At 42.9% G+C, this 19262-nt stretch overlaps 1 protein-coding gene across 3 annotated transcripts in view; it reads left to right on the forward strand.

The window, feature by feature from the left end:
• The window catches only part of LOC125465414 (tyrosine-protein kinase ABL1-like), a 243013-nt gene that overhangs the window by 184774 nt on the left and 38977 nt on the right, over window positions 1-19262 (forward strand). For 2 of the 3 annotated variants that reach the window (XM_059638345.1, XM_059638346.1), the window contains exon 11: window positions 622-12239. In XM_059638345.1, coding sequence (XP_059494328.1) covers window positions 622-2351 — 1730 coding nt within the window. In that variant the 3' untranslated portion in view covers window positions 2352-12239. Of the gene's footprint in view, window positions 1-621; window positions 12240-19262 lie in introns of those variants that run through there. The other variant, XM_048558891.2, reaches the window with a different exon arrangement.

Consider the following 19262-nt stretch of genomic DNA (forward strand, 5'->3'; position numbering starts at 1 on the left):
TTTTCCTTGGATAAAGGGACCAAATCTGTTCACAGTATTCCAGCTATGATCTGATTAGTGCTTTGTATAGCTTTGCAAGACTTTCCTATTTTTATACACTGTTCCCTTTAAACTGAAGGCCAACATTTAATTTCCTTTCCCTGCTGAACTTGTACTGTAGATTTTCGTCATTCATGTGTTTCTGCAGACTTTCTCTGTTTAAAGAAGTCGCCTCCTCTATTCTTCCTGCCGAAGGACATAACCTCCTATTTACCCGCATTATGTTTCATTTGTCAATCTTTTCTCACTCACTTAACTGGCTTATAACCCTCTGCAAACTGGTGTTGTCCTCACATTTGCCTTCCTCATTCTTTTTTGCCATCAACAAACCTGTGACTGCTGTTGCACCCAGCTTTGAGTAGTGCTCTTTTTTAGTTTGAATGTGAAGAGTATTCATAAAAACATAAGTCATAAAATGAAAAGTGTTGGAAATACGGAGCAAATCAGGCAGCATATATGGAGACGCACAGAGTTAAACGTTTTGCTTAGTGGCCTTTGATCACAATTGAGGATAATTTTTATTGTTCAGAGCATGATCCAGCAAGTGTGCGACTGTTTATGTTTGTTTCTCTGTGTGCGCAGATTCCGGGGATCATGAGATGGCAGTTTCTCCCATGTTGCCACGCAAGGACAGAGACCAGGACAGCAACCTGGACGATGACCGCTTGCAGTCCTTCACCAAGGAGAAGGGCAAATCCAGTTCCATCTTCAGTTCCTTCATCAAAAAGAAGAAGAAGACAGCGCCTGCCCCTCCCAAGCGCAGCAGCTCTTTCCGAGACACGGACGGGCAGTCAGAGAGAAAGGGAGAAGCGCTGGAAGATGCCAGTACAGCTGGGAAAGATATAAACAATGGAGCCTTTTTCAACAGCGTGACCTCTCTCGAAGCAATTGATCAGAGTAAATTGCAGCAGTCATTTAGCACTGTGGCACAAACTGCCAGCAATGGAAGTGGAGGTGTTGCCAATGGAAGCTTCTTAGGAACAACTGGATTCTTCTGTCCACATTTGAAGAAATCCAGCACGTTAACATCTGGCAAAGCTGCAGGGAATGAAGAGGAGCCAGTCTCCAACACCAAATGCTTCATAAGATCATGCTCTACATCCTCAATGCCCCCAGGTGGCAAAGAGATGGAGCGGAAAGCCCTGACACTGCCCCGGGACCTTCAGTCTGTGGGGAAGCCAACAGAGTCTGTGATGCCCTCGGGCTGCGACAGGATTGAGAAGCCAGCACTGCCTCGGAAGAGGACAAATGAGACTAAAGTGGACTTGGTGCCTCGGGGAAGTATGACTGCTCCTCCTTGGCTGCCAAGAAAGACGGAAGAGTTAAACGATGATGTTTTTAGTAATCTGGAGTCCAGTCCCAGCTCAAGCCCACCAGCATCGACTCCAAAACTTGTCCGCGGGCAGCTCGTGACTGTTGTGTCCAGCAGTCCTGGTCTCAAGGACAAAGACGAGGGTGGGAAGATTTGTGCCTTAAATTCCCCACAGGAGCATGTCTCCTCCAGCCTGGCTGTCCCTGCACTGAAGCAGAGCTCCACCCCCAACCCTGGGGGGGTGAATCTGTTGACTGAGGACTCAAGAGTGCGAAGGTTCAAGCAGGCTCCCGACCAGCTGCAGTCTGCTCCCATTAGGGACCGGGGCAAACTGCAGAAACCCAAGCCAGTTCCCCCTCCTCCACCAGTGACAAAATCCCTTCGGCCGCCTCGGAGCCCAACCCATGAGGCAGCAGCTGAGGGCATCACAGGTGTCAAACCCAAACCAGTCGTGGACACTTCAAGTGGGGAGGCTACAAAGGCCCCCCCACCAGGGGATGCAGTTAAAAGGTCTGCCCTCCATTCCACACCAAAGTCCCAGTCCTCGACGAGGCCATCAGCTGCCTCCTCATCCTCCGCACAGCTTGCCTTACCAAATCCAAGCACCGAACTGCAAACCTCCACCACTACAGCCTTCATCCCCCTCATCTCCACCAGGGTGTCTCTGCGGAAGACCCGGCTGCAGCCCGAGAGGATGGCCAGTGCCAACATCACCAAGGACACAGTTTTGGAAAGCACTGAGGCGCTCCGCGTGGCCATCGACAAGAACTCTGAGCAGATGGCCAGCCACAGCGCGGTGCTGGAGGCAGCCAAGAACCTGTACACCTTCTGCACCAGCTACGTGGACTCCATCCAGCAGATGCGCAACAAGTTTGCCTTCAGGGAGGCTATCAACAAGCTGGAGAGCAACCTCCGCCAGCTCCAGATTTGCTCAGCCAGCCAGGACTTTAGCAAACTGCTTTTGTCTGTGAAAGAAATCAGTGACATCGTTCAGAGGTAGCAAAGGCTCTGGGGGGGGTGGGTGGTGGGCTTTAGTGGAGGAGGGTGGACAAAATATGTACACAGAAAGCTGCTCCCAGATTCCGTAGCAGTATGATAGAATCAGGAGGGGGGTTTGAATTTGGCTGCTTGCTGCCAGAGGTGTGCACAGAAACGTAGCTTTCATTGCTGAGTGGCCCTGTAAATTCCTCATGTCTGCTTCACTTACTTCTTGCAAGATCTTTGTTATCCCACGCAAAGACTTGTACCGTACACAAACAGGCAATTCGGCTTAATAGATGCACTCTAGCCTATGTTCAGACTTCCCTTTCACTCAGTTTCGAGGCAACAGCAGTTAATTCCTGTCCAAAGTATAAGAGGATCACCATTTCCCATTTGATAAGTAGCTGTGACGTTTTGTTTTGTATTCGGGAGCCAGCAAGATACTTGTGTATCACAAGTCAGCGATTGTTGATTAAAGCCCAGAACACGTTGTATCTTTTAATGGAGTGCTGATTGCTAAGAGAAGACAGTGGAGGCAAAACCTGATCCCTCACTGCAATTCACCTTTCATCAATTGCACTGGATTTCTTTAAGAAAGACAATATTATGTAGTTTAGCTTTTGCAGTATTAAACAATGGACAGGAATAGCATATGATCACAATAAATTTTGTTAACACCTCAGCAGACAGTGCTTTCCTTTGGCTATGGTGCCATGGGATTTTAATAACGTAGCTGCAAATTAACACATGATTCTACATCATGCACTCATTGTAACTGAAGAGGTTGTTAAATTAAGGAGTTGAATGCTACTGTAAGTGGCAGAAAGCATCAAATAATAGCTCACCACTTGTACAGTTCCTACCTCATTAGCACTAGTGTTTCATTTGAACACTTAAAAACAGACACAGAAAGCAGTGAAATCAGCCAGAGTCCCGTTACTGAGAGGTGACAATTCTCATCCTGGCTAGAACTGGCATTTCTTTTCCGCACGAAGAGGAATTAGTTATAATTGGCAACTCTGAAACAAGGCAGAAACCAGTCCACAACCACTACCATCCTGCTCCCAATTAACACAACTGCAGAGTGTGGAATAATAGTCCACACTGGCACTAACAAACACATTTTGACACTAGGAGGTGAGATAGGGGTTGTCAGCTCTGGTCTTGATGTATCCTTGGCACTTTCAGTGCATGACCTCCCATCTCTAAACTCAGTAAAGGAGCTTTCTTCCCTATCTTCTATACTTCAAAAACACCATTTTTTAAAAAAAAATGTCCCGACGATACATAGCATTTGTGAGGCACAGTTACCAGGGAATCACCAGCTCCGACAAGAAAAAGCCTCACCATCACCGCTTGACGTTCAATGGAATTACCATCATTGAAGCTCCCACTCCCACCATCAATATCCTGGGGATTGCTATTGACCAGAAACTGAACTGGACTAGCCGTATAAATACAGTGGCTGCATGGGTTCATCAGGGACTAGAAATCATGCAGCAAGTAACTCATCTCCTGATCACCTCTCTTCAAGGCACAAGTAACAAGTTTGATAGAATTGTGTGGATGAGTGCAGCTATAACAACACTTGAAGCACATCACAACAGCCCACCATCAATACACAGTGGCAGTGTGTACCATCTACAGCATGTGTTGTGGGAATTCACCAAGGCTGCTTAAAGAGCACATTAACTCATGATCTTTATATTCTAGAAGGACAAAGGCAGTGAACTCTCAAAAAACCTGCAAGTCCTCCAAACCAGTCGCCACCATAACGTGGAAATGTGTCACTGTTACTTCAGTGTGGCTGGGTCAAAATGCATGAACTCCCTCCCTGATGGCATTGCAGGTGTACCTAAACCACATGGACTGCAGCAGCTTGCCATCACCACCTCAAGGACAATTAGGGATGGATAGTAATTGCTGGCCTAGCCAGCAAACCCCACACCCCTGAATAAAGTTTAAAAAAGCAAATTTCCATTGGAGTTGCTCAGTGTAGTGTCCAGGAGAATTAATCCCTCATTCCTGGAGCAGCACTGTGTACTTTTCAGTCTAAATGCAGGAAGCTAGCTCTCAGCCAGCGCTGTAGCTGTAATCCAGACTAATCACAGGCTCTGTTTGTATTCTCTGTTCCAAATACAGATGTTCAAGGGGTTTGCTTGACAAAATCTGAACTCAGCAGTGCCTAACACACGCACACAGCCTGCAAAAAATCTGTTTTAAAAATGTAACTAAACATTGTTGTTACACAATGCTTTTTGGTTTCTCACAGCAAGCCCCCACAATCAGCAAATCGATAATGACCAGATAAAAAGACCTAAGCAAGCCTTAATCTCTGATGAGGATAATATATACCTGGCCAAAATAATATTACTGATATTCAGCAATATTGAGTGTTGATGCCCTTAATTAGGATCAAATTAATTGGTTCTGAGAACACGATGTAACATGAAATGATATATAATTTGTATATAATGTGGTAACTGGAGCAGACTTGAGGACTCATTCCATCTTTGAATATGTACATTCTTCCATTTCAGCCTTGCCCAGAGCTGAGATATACTCACAGGGCTTGAATGCAATAATTTCCCATTTGTGGTAAGGTTTTTTTAATCCCTCTCTGTAAGTAAAATTGCTCCCAGCAAATGTTATTAGTAATCACTAGCAAAACTCACTTGAGTAAACTGGTCTTTTGAACCAAATGGACTGCCTTGAACATTGCTTGTGACTTGTACCAGCCAGAAAGTTGTTAAAGATTGCAGCATCTTGACTGCAAAAACTGAAGGATTCACAAGCATTTTGGTCATCATTATCCAAGATCTTGTATAAAGGCGGTGGATATTGTCACAGTTTAAAGGGGGTGTATTTTAAACGGGGTGGGGGAAGAGTGTGGTGGGATGGAAGAGGAATGTCCTGTCCTTTGCATTTGTGGGATTACTCAGAAGCAGCCATAATAAAGCTGTTAAGACGCACATGATGCACTGTTATGTGGCAGTCAGATCTTTCGAAATGACTGACACTTAAATACACCATTAATGTGTGTGATTAACTTGGACACTACTTACTCTGAATCAGAAGGGTCTCGGAAAACAGACCCATAAAAACACAATGTGAAGTATTGAGATGGTTATGGTGTGATGTGTATCTTCACACTTCAGTTTTATTAAGCAATGCCTTAACTTCCTTCTCACAGCAGTCAAGAATTGGCTTCGACCAAACAGACGTGCATTTCAAGTTCATTAATCAATTCTGAGATGACTTCAGCATTCTCAAATCTCAGCAGTTGTAAAGTAAAGCTGATTCTTTCATTGGCTATTAGAATGAGGTGTTCTTGTATTGTGATAGATCTGCATTATGTTGAAACCTGGAGCAGGAAGGCTAAATGTGGCAGTTTGGAGGCAAATTAGTTTCCAAATCTGACAGCCTGCTTTTTTAATTCTTTTTAATTCCACTTAATATTCTGAAAAAACTTGAAAGAAATCAAAAGCTCATCCATTTTCTATTGCTGGGGTCTAGCTGTATAACTGAAGCTCATGCGGTGGTGAAGAAGTGCTCTTGGCTTCCTTTGATCCCCCTCTCAACAATAATCACTGAAGATACAGCCTCTGCATTAGCCAGACAGGGTCAGCAGTCATCCCAGTAATAATGGCTAGAATTTATGATTGAAATATTTTTATTTTGTACATTGTATCAGTATTTTTTTGTGAAGAGAATGCCAGTCACTTTACAACAGGAATCTAGGCACAATATTAAAAGGACTTGAATCTGCTATTTGATATCTCATCACTGTAAACTTTGTAAATGTTCTTCAAAAGGTATTTGGCCAAGTTTTTTTACCCAAATGTGTATTTACACTGAAGTTGCGGCCTGGCATTGGTATTGGAGACTTGACCACCAGTTCTGGCCATCTACTGGGATAATGTTGATCAAATTGCCACCTGCATAGGTCTCATGTGGCTACCACTGACTATGAATTTGATGAGTTTACAAAAATCAAAGCAAGTCCAGGCCAGTGTGAAAGCAGCATTTTGTGTAGAAAATCCTTTCTAAATCGCATCATAGAAATGGACCCGTTTAGCCCTAATCAGTCCGTGTCATCATTTGCTTTCCACAAGCACTTGTCTGGACAAGGAACATCAAAGCAGGAATTAGCTATTCAGCCTTTCACTTAGATCAGGGCCTATCTGTATTTTGACCATATTTCTCTTCTCTGGCTTATCTCTTGCTCAACAAAAATCTACCAATATCAGTCTTGAAATCCACTCTTTTTCAGGGGAAGTTCCAGATTTCAAACACAACGTGCATGAAAGGATGTTTCCTGATTCATTTCCAGATGACCTACCTCAAATGTTGGGATTTTCTCCTCCTGCTCTTGTTTCCCTCCCCAGAGGAAATACTATCTGCCCAGTCAAATCCCTTCATCAATTTCACCTTCTCTATCACGTCATCCTTCACCCTTCCCAACTAAAGGGAAGAGAAACCAAGTATTAAAAACAAATTGTAGAGCTGGATGAACACGGTAGGTCGAGCAGCAAAGCTGATGTTTCAGGCCTATTTCTGATGAAGGGTCTCGGCCCGAAACGTCAGCTTTCCTGCTCCTCTGATGCTGCTTGGCCTGCTGTGTTCATCCAGCTTTACACCTTGTTATGTCGGATTCTCCAGCATCTGCAGTTCCTGTTATTTCTGATTCAAGAACAAATGTTGAATATTTGAGTTCGTACAGATGAAGCAGTCTGATGACATTCTTTGTTGCTATAACCAACTTCAAATTCTAGATATCTTGTGAGGACATCCTTGTGAATGGATAGAGGTCACTGTTAGAGTGACTTGTACCATTAATAAACTTTAACCGATGCTGGCAGCACAAAACACCTGAGCAACAAAACAAGCCCACAGAATTACTGTGTATCACAAACTTGATAACTTTGCTTGATTGTAAAACTGTAATCAAATCTTACAGCTTCAGCTCCCATATCATTTTTGAAGCCTCTTCCATTCTTGTTTATTAATTGTCATAGAGTCGTACAGCCCAGAAACAGACCCTTTGGTCCAAGTGGTCCATGGTGAACATAATCCCAAACTAAATGAGTCCCTCCTGCCCCATATCCCTCCGAACCTTCCCTATTCCTATATCTATCTAAATGTCTTTTAAACATTGTAATTATACCAGCATCCATCACTTCCTCAGGAAGTTCATCCCACATGCAAACCATCCTATGTGTAAAAAATTTGCCTCATTTTTTTTAAATCTCTCAGCGTAAAAATATGCTCCCCCCCCAACCCCGGATTTTGAAATTCCCAATCTTAGGGAACAGGCAACTACCATCAACTCTATCTATACCTGTCTTTATTTTATAAACTTCTATCTGGTCCTAAATAGTTGAATAAACAAAAACCTTATACCTGCGCATACTCGTACCCGACTGGTCCGTTTATCCTTCATGTGAGCTTACTCCCATCGTGCTTCTTCCTCTGATTATAAGTGTGACCTTCTGTACAGCTTTTCTTCGTAGTTTGGGGTGATGTGGTGGAGTGGTAATGTCACTGGGCAAGTAATTCCAAGGTCCAGGCTCATGCTGTGGGTGCATTGGTTCAAATCCAACCATGGCAGCTGATGGAATTTAAATTTTCTTTATAAAGTCTAGAAATGAGAGCTACTCTCGGCAATGATAACCATGACAACTATCGTTGATAGTTGATAAACTATACCGTTCATCAGTGACTCTTAGGGAAGAAAATTTGCTGCTGCTACTCAATCTGGCCTGCGTGTGACTCCAGACACACCGCAATCTAGTTGGCCCTTAACTAGTCTCTGAAATAACCCAGCAAGCAACACAATTTAACAAGAATTACAGACAGGCAACAATTGCTGGCCTTTCCAGTGACACTTTCATCATGTGAAAGCTTTTGTTTTAAAAGGTTTCCCTCTAAGTGCATCAATGCTATTTGCCTCATTGTGGTAGCTAATTTCACATTTTCACCATTCTTTGAGTTTTTTTTTAAAAATGGGTTTCCTTAGTTCTCTTAAGATCATCTTTGTTTATGTCTGCCTTGTACACTTTCATAATTTTAAAGACCTCTGTAATCTTCACTTTTTAGTGAGAAAAGAGCCCCACCTCCAGTTTTTACTGATAGTTATAGACTTTCGGTCCTGGTATCAGCCTTGAGTCTCTTTTCCATTTCTAGGACCTCTATGTCCATTTGTATATAGAAAATAGAACTCTCAAGTGCCCTCACCACACTCTCAGCTGCATTTTTCCATCACCTTCCTGTTACCATCTTACATAGATTTACGTATACAGTACTGCTGTTGATCCAGTTGGTCTGTCTGTGTTACACATAATTGTCCTCTCATTATTCTCTATCGAACCCTGTCCATGTTACCATTTCTTCCCTAATGTATTTTTGGATGGTGTCAGTTCCATTCACTTGTTCAAACTCCCAAAGAAGTTCATCTGAGCAGTGCCCTTTGTTATTACCCTAGAGATGGGGGAATAACATTTCCAAAAAATTCCCCTGCCATCAAGAAATTGGTAATCTATAACTCGCTCTCCCCTCGTGTTAGAGGTATGCACCTAAGCAGAGTGCCTACCCTTGATAGAGTGGCTGAAATGTGGAGCACTCCCTACTGGAGGCTGAGTTATAGCTCAGCAACACCATGAGGCATTCAGAACATCAATGCCATGTTACTGTAATGAAGTAGTTAAGTGGATTTTAAAATAAGTTGACCAGAGTACAATCAATATCTGACCACCCACAATGGAGATATGAGTGCAGAGTCTCCCTGATATATTGAAGGCCTGTTAATGCAAATATTGGAAATGGTAGCAAGTGATCTGTTAGCACAAAATAGATGCAATGGTTTTTAAAACGTTTTTCTAAATGATGAAGCAAATGAGAAAATATGTCATGTCTTCTATCTAATGAATATCTTTAAAGGTATAATTGGCAGGTTTCCCATGGTGTTAGTGAGATGTAGTGATGTGTTTGTTCAGCTTAGCCATTCAAGTTATACTACTTTGTATGGAAGGTGGAACTGCCCACTCATTAAGGCCATATGGTTTAATTGGTGCCAGAAGGTCAATTAGAGGCTCTTCACCTTTAGGATCACTCAGAAGAGTCTTCTGCTTCTGTAAATTGGATTTTTTTAAACTTTAAAACTTGGTTTGAACCATTTTCCTGACTCTGCTGCTGTAAATGAGCTCATGGCAAAAATTATAAAATCGCAGTTTCCTCAGATCCAGTTTCTGATGGAATCAAGGAAAGACATTTAGGCCCATTCATTTACTGCTAATTAAAGGCCCTCTTCTGACCATATTAAAGTCATAATGAGAGTTGTTGGTTGGCTCACCAAGCTGATAGTTTTCATGCAAACTTTTTGTCTTCGTTCGGTGACATTTTCAGCGCTGTTGTTCTGTCCTGCTCTGAATTTTTATGGTTCCGTCTGACATGTTGGGCAGCCTTGTTTCCTGTTTTGCATTGTAGTGATGTGTCGATGGGGCCTATTTCAACATGTTTGTTTATCGCACCAGTGGTTGAAAACCAGGCCTCTAGGAATTCCTGTGCTTGCCTTTGTTTTGCTTGTTCTAAATTCATAGTAGGAAGGAATAACAACGCTTCAACATAGGTTACACAGCGCTAAAGATGTCACCTCGAGGGGAAACTAAATGTTTGCGTAAAAACCAGTCAGTTTGGTGAACCAACCCACAATTCCAACCATAACTGGAGCTACAGATCTTCGTTAAAGCGTTAAAGGCCATAATCATGTTCAACTTTACAATAGAATGCCATTTCCATCAAAATCAGTAACTAATTGGAATTGGATTGACATTTAGAATCCAGTGGCCTTTCTTTGGGTCACTGTAAAAACATAAGAGCACAACTTCTTGAAGGAAGTCACGTCATCCTTACAAATTTTACTTCTTAAAAAAGTATATTTTAAACGAGTTAAATTTAAGATGCCCATGGGCACATGGATGTCTCAGAATAAATTCCGATACCATGTTCTACAAAAAGCTATGTGATTTGTTAAGAAGCCAGCTTTACAGAAAAGCGTTTACATTCTGAAGCCATTAGACCTGACGCAGACTTGTTAACTGGTAGTCTAACAGTGACTGAGCGCAGTGTCTTTTTGGATGCTCATGATTCAAAATTGGCATTTAAAAAAGGAGACTTGTAAACATTTTATGTCCCTTGAGAATTTAAAAAGTGCCCAACATGCAAATGCATTTATGATTTCAGCTTCATTTGATGCTGTAAAGTTTTGAGCACTTATTTCCCTAAATTTGGTCACTTGCTGTGTGTTAATAAATCTATACAAAGTGATGGGTGTGTAATGTGAGCACAATAGGTTTGCCCTTTATTTATTTATTTATTTGACTCAGGATTTTTTATATTTCAGTTTATTTTCTCTCCTCTTTTTCCCATTGTCGCTCACCTTGACACATCCTCAGTTGGCCAAATGGACTGCAGGCTGCTCTTCAACCCTTCATTTTATGAACCTGGTGACTTTCACTTCTTTACAGAGATGATTTCCACTCAGTGGCAGCTAGACCCTACCAATAGCATATCCAATAAGCAAATTCATTTGAAAGTTAAAATCTGTTGATGTGGGTAGGTAGGTCTGAGTGGCCATCCACCATAGTCTTAATCTTTTAAAATTTGCATCCAATGCTTTAAGCACCCAGGTCCCAGACTTCTGTACCAGAAAATTCCTCTTGTGAAGGATATCCAACCATTGAGTTTCTCTCTTTACATTATTTGCCAGATGGCTTTGGATGGAGTCATAGGATTGGAAGGGTAGTTGTTTACACCTAATCGTTACAGGCCATTACCCCTTGGAGAGGAGCCTGGCTGTTTCAGTCTTAAAAGTGAATGCTTGATGGGTGGGTGTCTACAGATTCCTGTTTGTGAAATATTACAATTCTGGAACTGCTCACTTCTGAGTCATGATGCTACTTTGCATGTGTGAAAATGCTTGTGTTCCACACTCTGTGGGTGCAGCATTTACCATTCAGGTTTGTAACAAATAAATTATTGATCTTTTCTCTGGTAACAAGACAAAAGTTAAACATTTCTCAATTTTAATTAAAACATGTTGGTTCTACTTGTGCGCTCCTGAATAAATTGTTGCAGATTTTTTAAGTGACTGGTGTACAATTGAATATGGAATTGTTGGCAGTTACCCTCTGGAGCCAGTTTCCATGCACACCTCTGGATCCTTCCAAAGCAACACACATTGTAAAATTATCCCAGTAGCAACTTGATCGCCTTTGCCAGTGTTTACACCTGTCAGAAAGATAAACCCAAAAGAATATAGTAGCCATTGCCAATGTTTACATGGGGTTATAATAGCAGCAGGTTTGAACAGCCAGAAACCATTCTTGGAGCAACAGACGCAATGAATGATCTTTCATTTAGCACCTATAAGCCGAGGCACCTCACCTATTGAGAACGCTATTGGTAGAGCAATTAACCTCCTCTCCCCTCCAAAACAAAACAGTTCCTTTGGATCCCCTTAAAATTGTATTATATGGTATCATTGTTAATTGCCTTGGTTCCATTTATAGTTTTTTTTAATGAAAAGAAATCATTTCAGTATTAATGTTGTTATGACTTTCCATCACTCTCACCCTGACTGACTGCTGTGAGTTGGAATTGAAGAACCACGTGTAAGTTGCCTTTTGTTAAGGACATGATCAGTTCTTTTTGCCAAGGTACTGTTTGCTGGTGTTGGTTTTTATTTGAACAGCATTTGTGCCACTTTTATCTGATCTTTCTTGATGTTATCAGCATTTTGAAGGGTGATTCATGTATTCCTTTTTATGTGTAAATGTCTTTTTTGTTTCTGTAACATTTATGGTGCAATTTTAATTTTCCTGGTCAAAATACAGTTTGCGTTTATGTACTGGTTGCTGTTGCTTTTCCTTTTAAGCTTCTATTCAAAACTACACGGTCCAGCAGTGTCTGCACTATTTTCAGCAGTATTTCTTTGGCTGCAAAACACTTCAGGACACCTTGAAAGATGCTATAAAAATGTAAGGCTGTCATCAGCAGCAAGCGGTATCTGAAGGCTCGATTAAAATCCAAATAGAGTGCAAGAGGGGTTTCTGTCCTTCTCTCATGAATATGTGCAGAGTTTTAAGGCTTTATTAAGCAGCTGTGTGTATGTGTGTGACATTCCACTATACAGCAGGACACTTGTGGATTGAAGTCTAACTCCAGGGAGCACAGCACTTCATCTTGGTTGATGCTCCCATTGCCAGAACTGTGGGAGTGCTGAACTGTTAGATGTGTTTCCCTTTGGGTAATTGGATCTATGTTAAAGATCCCATGGCCACTGTTTTATTGCTTGCTCTACATGTCAAGATTTGTTGGTAGTAGAATTATTAGGGTGTTCTTTTAACTTGAGTTACTGGAGTGTTGTGGTTATTTACAAAAACTAAATCTAAACTTCAACAAAAATGTTTTATATTTTGTTTAAATGGAGCTCTGTTGATCTGCTTCATATCTCCACCTGGAAGAGGGAAGCTAACTGCTGCCAGCTCTCAGCTGCAGCAAGGCAAGCTTTAGGTAACAGAACAAACCTTTTGATTTGCGTTTTAAGAGCCTAAAGCTATCCTGTACCTCCAGGGACATCTTTAATAAGTGGAACCATATCATGACTTCAGCATTGTTTTGGTTTGACTTGTTGACGGAATGTATTTATAAGAAAATAAGAAATAGGAGCAGAAGTAGGCCATCGGGTCTGTCGAGTGGCAGTGCCACTTGTGGTGTATCTGCCAGTGGGAGGCAGCTTGATGCATCCGTATGCGTAACTTGGCCTCCCGGACAGGCTTCACTTAGTATTAGAGCCCATTGCTGAATTCCGCCTGAAGCTACAAGCGGCACTGCCTTGTTTTCATTAAGTAGCCCTAATTTACATCCATGAAGGCATTGGTAGAACTTCCTGACTCTCAATATGATAACCACATCTTCCTTCTGTACCTGAGCATATTTACGCTTTGCATTAGCAGAGTCCTAGATGTGTATGCCTTTGGGTATTTTCCCTCTGTTTGGCCACCTGTGAGCTAATACCACACGGATGCCAAACGGGGAGGCAACACATGTCAGTACTGTTGGAATGTTGCATTCAATTCTGGTCTCCCTACTATAGGAAGAACGCAGTGCAACTTGAAAAGGTTCAGAAATGATTTACAAGGATGGAGGGTTTGAGCTATAGGTACAGCCTGAATAAAGCGGGGGCCATTTTCCCTGGAGTGTCAGAAGCTGTGCAGGGTGTTACAGAAGTTCATAAAATCATGAGGAGCACGGATAGGGTGAATGATAAGGTCTTTTCCCTGGGGCAATCCAAAACTGGAGGCCGTAGGTTTAATGTGAGAGGGAAAAATTTAAAAAGGACAAAAGGGGCAGCTTTTTCAAGTAGAGGATAGTGTTTGTATGGAATGAGCTGCCAGAGGAAGTGGTGGAGGCTGGTACAATTACATTTAAAAGGCATCTGGATATGTGTATGAATAGAAGGGTTTAGAGGGATATAGGCTAAATGCAATTGGATTAGTTTTGGATATTTAGTCAGCATGGATGAGTTGGCTCGAGGGGTTTCCATGCTGTACAGCTCTGTGACCAGATTCTGCTTGGGATCTTATGATGATAGCTTTTAGGGAAGTGAAGAAATAACTGTGACTTGGCTACATGACCATTTCCAAAGCTGGACCTTTTTTTTTAAGGAGCTGCCAGCATGGAGGCCAGGTTTAATACAGACTTTCAGTAATCATTCACCAGTCCAAGCCCTAAGCTCCAGTACAGACATGGGACCGGGGGCATCTTCGGTCACTTCATGTTACCTTCCAGCAGGTGTAACCTGGTCTTAGAACATAGAACGTTACAGCTCAGTACAAGCCCACTATGTTGCGCTGACCTGTGAAACCATCTAATCTACGCTATTCCGTCATCATCCATATGTTCATCCAATGACCATTTAAATGCCCTTAAAGTCGGCAAGTCTACTGCTGTTGCAGGCAGGGCACTCTACTCCCTTACTACTCTGAGTAAAGAACCTACCTCTGACATCTGTCCTATATCTGTCTCCCCTCAACTTAAAGCTATGTCCCCTCGTGCTAGCCATCACCATCTGAAGAAAAAGGCTCTCACTGTCCACCCTATCTAATCCTCTGATCATCTTATATGTTTCTATTAAGAGGTCACCTCTTAAACTTCTTCTCTCTAATGAAAACAGCCCCTCAAGTCCCTCAGCCTTTCCTCTTAAGATCTTCCCTCCAGACCAGGAAACATCCTGGTAAATCTCCTCTGCACCCTTTCCAATGCTTCTACATCCTTCCTATAATGCAGTGACCAGAACTGTACGCAATACTTCAAGTGCGGCCGCACCAGAGTTTTGTACAGCTGCAACATGACCTCATTGCTCCGAAACTTAATCCCTCTACCAATAGAACCTAACACACCGTATGCTTTCTTAAGAACCCTGTCTTGTTGACTCTTAGTCCAAGTGGGTCACTTGGGATACCTGGAAAATACATTTTTCCCGCCCACCCAGGAGGAATGTCTAAGGACCAAGTGCAAGTTCTTTAAGTACTTCTTATTGTCTTCCTTGTTATTAGTGTGTCATCTAGATAAATGACATCCTGGGATAGATCTTGTAAAATGTGTTTCATGGTCTACTGAAAAATTGCACAGGCTGATGATATGCTGAATGTCAGTCTTATATATTGTTACAAACCCTTCTGGGTTTTAATTGTAGCACACTTGTGGGAATCCTCATCTAACCATAATTGCAAGTACTCCACCATCTTTGCATTTATATCCACTAGGTGAGGGATTGGGTATTTATTCAATTGAGAGAAGCGGTTTACCATTTGCTTATAATCCCCACAAAGGGAAACCAACCTGTTGATTACAATCCGTCCTGTTGGTGTTGTCTATTCCACACACCGGTTAGATGATTCCTTCTGATTTCTGCCTTTTGCCTGTAAGGCAAATGGCACTGGACAGGCCTTGGAGAATCATGGAATTGCTCCCTGATCAATATGCAAGGTGGGCTCGGCTCCTCTGATAGTCCCTAGACTTTCCTGAAAAACATCCAGGCATTTATTTAGGACTTCACTCAGGCAGCCATTTTCGAATTGAAAAATATTGAGCCAATCAGGTAAATCTTTCTGAATGAATTTTGCCCCGTAAAGCATGGGCCTGACCCTTTAGCTACAATCTGTGGAAATTGAACCAGCAGTTACTCATAAGAGACCAGAACCAAAGTTGTACCCTTAATCTGTCTAGGTTCTCCATGTAACTGAGGTTTTGTGCAAACTCAAGGATTAGAGTCCAGAGCAAATTTTGTTAAAGGATCACTGAAAGCTGGTATCAATCTCCAATAGAACCAGGTGACCATTTAATCAGACACTTATCTTAATTGAGATAACAAGGTGTAGAGCTGGATGAACACAGCAGGCCAAGCAGCATCAGAGGAGCAGGAAAGCTGACGTTTTGGGCCTAGACCCTTCTTCAGAAATTTTAATTTTAATTGGTTCTGATTTGAATGTTGCTCAGCAAGTTAACTGTTCCAAACCAGATATACTTTCCAGGGTGTGTGCACTCCTGGATATCAGCCTGTGAGTTCTCTTACTCTGTTTAGGTCTAGCAGGACTCCTTTGCTGTCTTGAGACCGCATACCGGCAGCAAGTTCAATGGCTTGCTGGCCCAGATCCTGAAGAAAATTTTTAACTGTTTGGCCAAGGCCTGACTTTGTTCTGGGGTTAAACTGTGGGCTGACCTCAAGCTCCTCTGTCTTGAGTGAGACTATGCAATTGCCTTCATTCAAGTGATGCTCCCCAAGCTCAGTCAGACCAGTGAGGGTAGCCATTTCCATTGGAATACCCTGCAACTCATGCTCCTCTTACTGCATTTTCCAGTGATAAAGCCAGTTGTAACTCCTGTTTGAAATCCAGTTGGACTTCAGCCAGTAGGATGCTTTTATACGGTTACATCATTAATCACATATACCAGACAGGGTCCCAGCATCTCATTAAGGTGTAAACCAAAGGCACATGCCAGTGCCAGAGATAATGGGAACTGCAGATGCTGGAGAATCCAAGATAACAAAGTGTGGAGCTGGATGAACACAGCAGGCCAAGCAGTATCTCAGGAGCACAAAAGCTGACGTTTCGGGCCTAGACCCTTCATCGGAGAGGGTTCTGAAATAAATAGGGAGAGAGGGGGAGGCAGTCTGAAGATGGAGACAAAAGAAGACAGGTGGGGAGGGGATAGGTCAGTCCAGGGAGGACGGGCAGGTCAAGGAGGCGGGATGAGGTTAGTAGGTAGGGAATGGAGGTGCAGCTTGAGGTAGGAGGAGGGGATAGGTGAGAGGAAGAACAGGCTAGGGAGGCGGGGACGAGCTGGGCTGGTTTTGGGATGCAGTGGGGGAAGGGGTGATATTGAAGCTTGTGAAGTCCACATTGATACCATTGGGTTGCAGGGTTCCCAAGCGTAATATGAGTTGCTGTTCCTGCAACCTTCGGGTGGCATCATTGTGGCACTGCAGGAGGCCCATGATGGACATGTCATCTAAAGAATGGGAGGGGGAGTTAAAATGGTTCACGACTGGGAAGTGCAGTTGTTTATTGCGAACCAAGCAAAGGTGTTCTGCAAAAGCGGTCCCCAAGCCTCCGCTTGGTTTCCCCAATGTAGAGGAAGCCACACTGGGTACAGTGGATACAGTATGCCACATTGGCAGATGTGCAGGTGAACATCTGCTTAACTTGGAAAGTCATCTTGGGGCCTGGGATGGGGGTGAGGGAGGCGGTGTGGGGGCAAGTGTAGCACTTCCTGCAGTTGCAGGGGAAGGTGCCAGGTGTGGTGGGGGTTGGAGGAGAGTGTGGAGTGGACGAGGGAGTCACGGAGAGAGTGGTCTCTCCGGAAGGCAGACAAGGATGGAAAAATGCCTTGGTTAGTGGTGTCGGATTGTAGATGGCGGAATTGTCTTAACCTTGTCAGTAATCCTCATGTAGATTCTCCTGGTTCTCAAATTGGCCAGTAAAAATGATAGTGTCTCAGAATTAGATGTTGTTTTGGGTTGTAATATTCCTTAACTATATCCGTCAATTCTTTTAGTATCTGGTGCCTCAGGGCAAAAGAAAACTGCAGGCCCACAAGCTGTTAGGAGAATTACTTATTGCTTTTCATCTGCCCCAGTGTTATTTGCCTGGGGAAAGAAAACATATTCTTTCCACAGACTGAGCCCAGTCATTGGCAGAATCAAATGTGTTGAGTTTATCAAATAACGGCGTGATGCCAGAAATGCTTACCCTAACTCAAAGATGACTGTTGTGAGCAGATTTCTTCAGGAGCACATCCCACGCTCATTGCCACTGAAATAGCTCCACAGAGGCCGGTACCCTGTCACCAAGTCACACCTTATTTAAATGTGGAAAGTTCTTGACACTGGTCCAGTTTCCTCAGAGCCCGCTAGCAGAGTGAACAGAACATCTGACACTTCTATGGAATCACAGAGTAATACAGTACAAAAATAGTAGACCCTTCGATCCATCCAGTCCATGCCAAACATAATTCCAAACTAAACTCGTCCCACCTGCGTGCTCCTGTCACACATCCCTCCAAATCTTTCCTGTTCATGTATCTATCCTAAGTCTTTTAAACATTGTAACTGTGTTCCAAACCATCACTTCTGCAGAAAATTCATGGTATATGCAAACCAGGCTCTTGAGTAAAAACAAAATAAAATTTTGCCTGTCTTTTTTTAAAATCTCTCTCCTCTCGCCTTTAAAAATGTGCCCCCTACCCTTGAAATTCAGACGTTCCATACATGGTATCATCCTCGTAAATCTCTTCTAAACTCTCTCCAGCTTGATAACCTCATTCCTATAATAATGAGGTGACAAGATCTGGACACCGTATTTCCAGAAGAGGCCTCATGATGCCCTCTGCAACCTCACCATGACTCCCCAACTCCTACACTGGAAGGACTGAGTAATGAAGTCAAGAGTGCCATCAGCCTTTTTAACCAGCCTGTCCATATGGGACACAAACTTCAAAGAATTATGTACCTGCATTCATAGGTTCCTCTGTTTTACCAAGGCCCTACCATTAATTTGTGTAAGCCCTACTCTTGTTTGTTGTACCAAAATGCAATATGTTGCATTTATCCGATTGAACTCCTTCTGCCATTTCTGAGCCCATTGACCCATTTGACCAAGATCCCTGTGTAATCTTAGAAAACCTTTTACACAGTCTACAATGCCACCAGTTTTGGTGTAATCTGCAAACTTACTAACCATGCCTTCTGCATTCTCATCTGAATCATTTATGTAAATGACGAACTAAAGAGGGCCCAGAACTGATCCCTGTGGAACACCACTGGTCACAGGCTTCCAGTCTGAAAAATAACCCTCCACCATTACTCTGTGTCCTACCATTAAGCCAATAACGTATCCAATTGACAAGTTCACCCTCAATCCCTGTGTTTTTCTTTAATTTACTGCACAGCAGTTCCCCTCCCACAGCACCCGTGTTGTACATATGTAGGTGCAGTTACTCAGTGAAACTATTCAATATTTCCACCACCAGGAAAACACCATCTGGCCAGGGAACCAGTGACAAGCAAAAGTCCAATAAGACTGATGATTAAGTGGGAAAAAAGTGCGGGTAGGGATTCAAATCAAAATAGAAATGAAGGGGGAAATAAAGCAATCGATGTTGCCCCCCGGACAATGGTGCCCTTCTCTCCCTAAAGGTATCGAGAGCATTGGTGGACACTACGTGCTCCTTCTCCTAGGACACCTGGGCTCAAACATAACTGCAGAAGAGCAGCAGGCAGTTAGCAGAAATGACCCCCAACATTCCTGTTTATATCTGTCAGCCAGCGCTCCCAGATTGGACCAGGTTAACAGCCCCTGTCAGATAA

This window comes from Stegostoma tigrinum, chromosome 29 (genome assembly GCF_030684315.1).
Source record: "Stegostoma tigrinum isolate sSteTig4 chromosome 29, sSteTig4.hap1, whole genome shotgun sequence".
In the NCBI taxonomy this organism is placed as follows: Eukaryota; Metazoa; Chordata; class Chondrichthyes; order Orectolobiformes; family Stegostomatidae; genus Stegostoma; species Stegostoma tigrinum.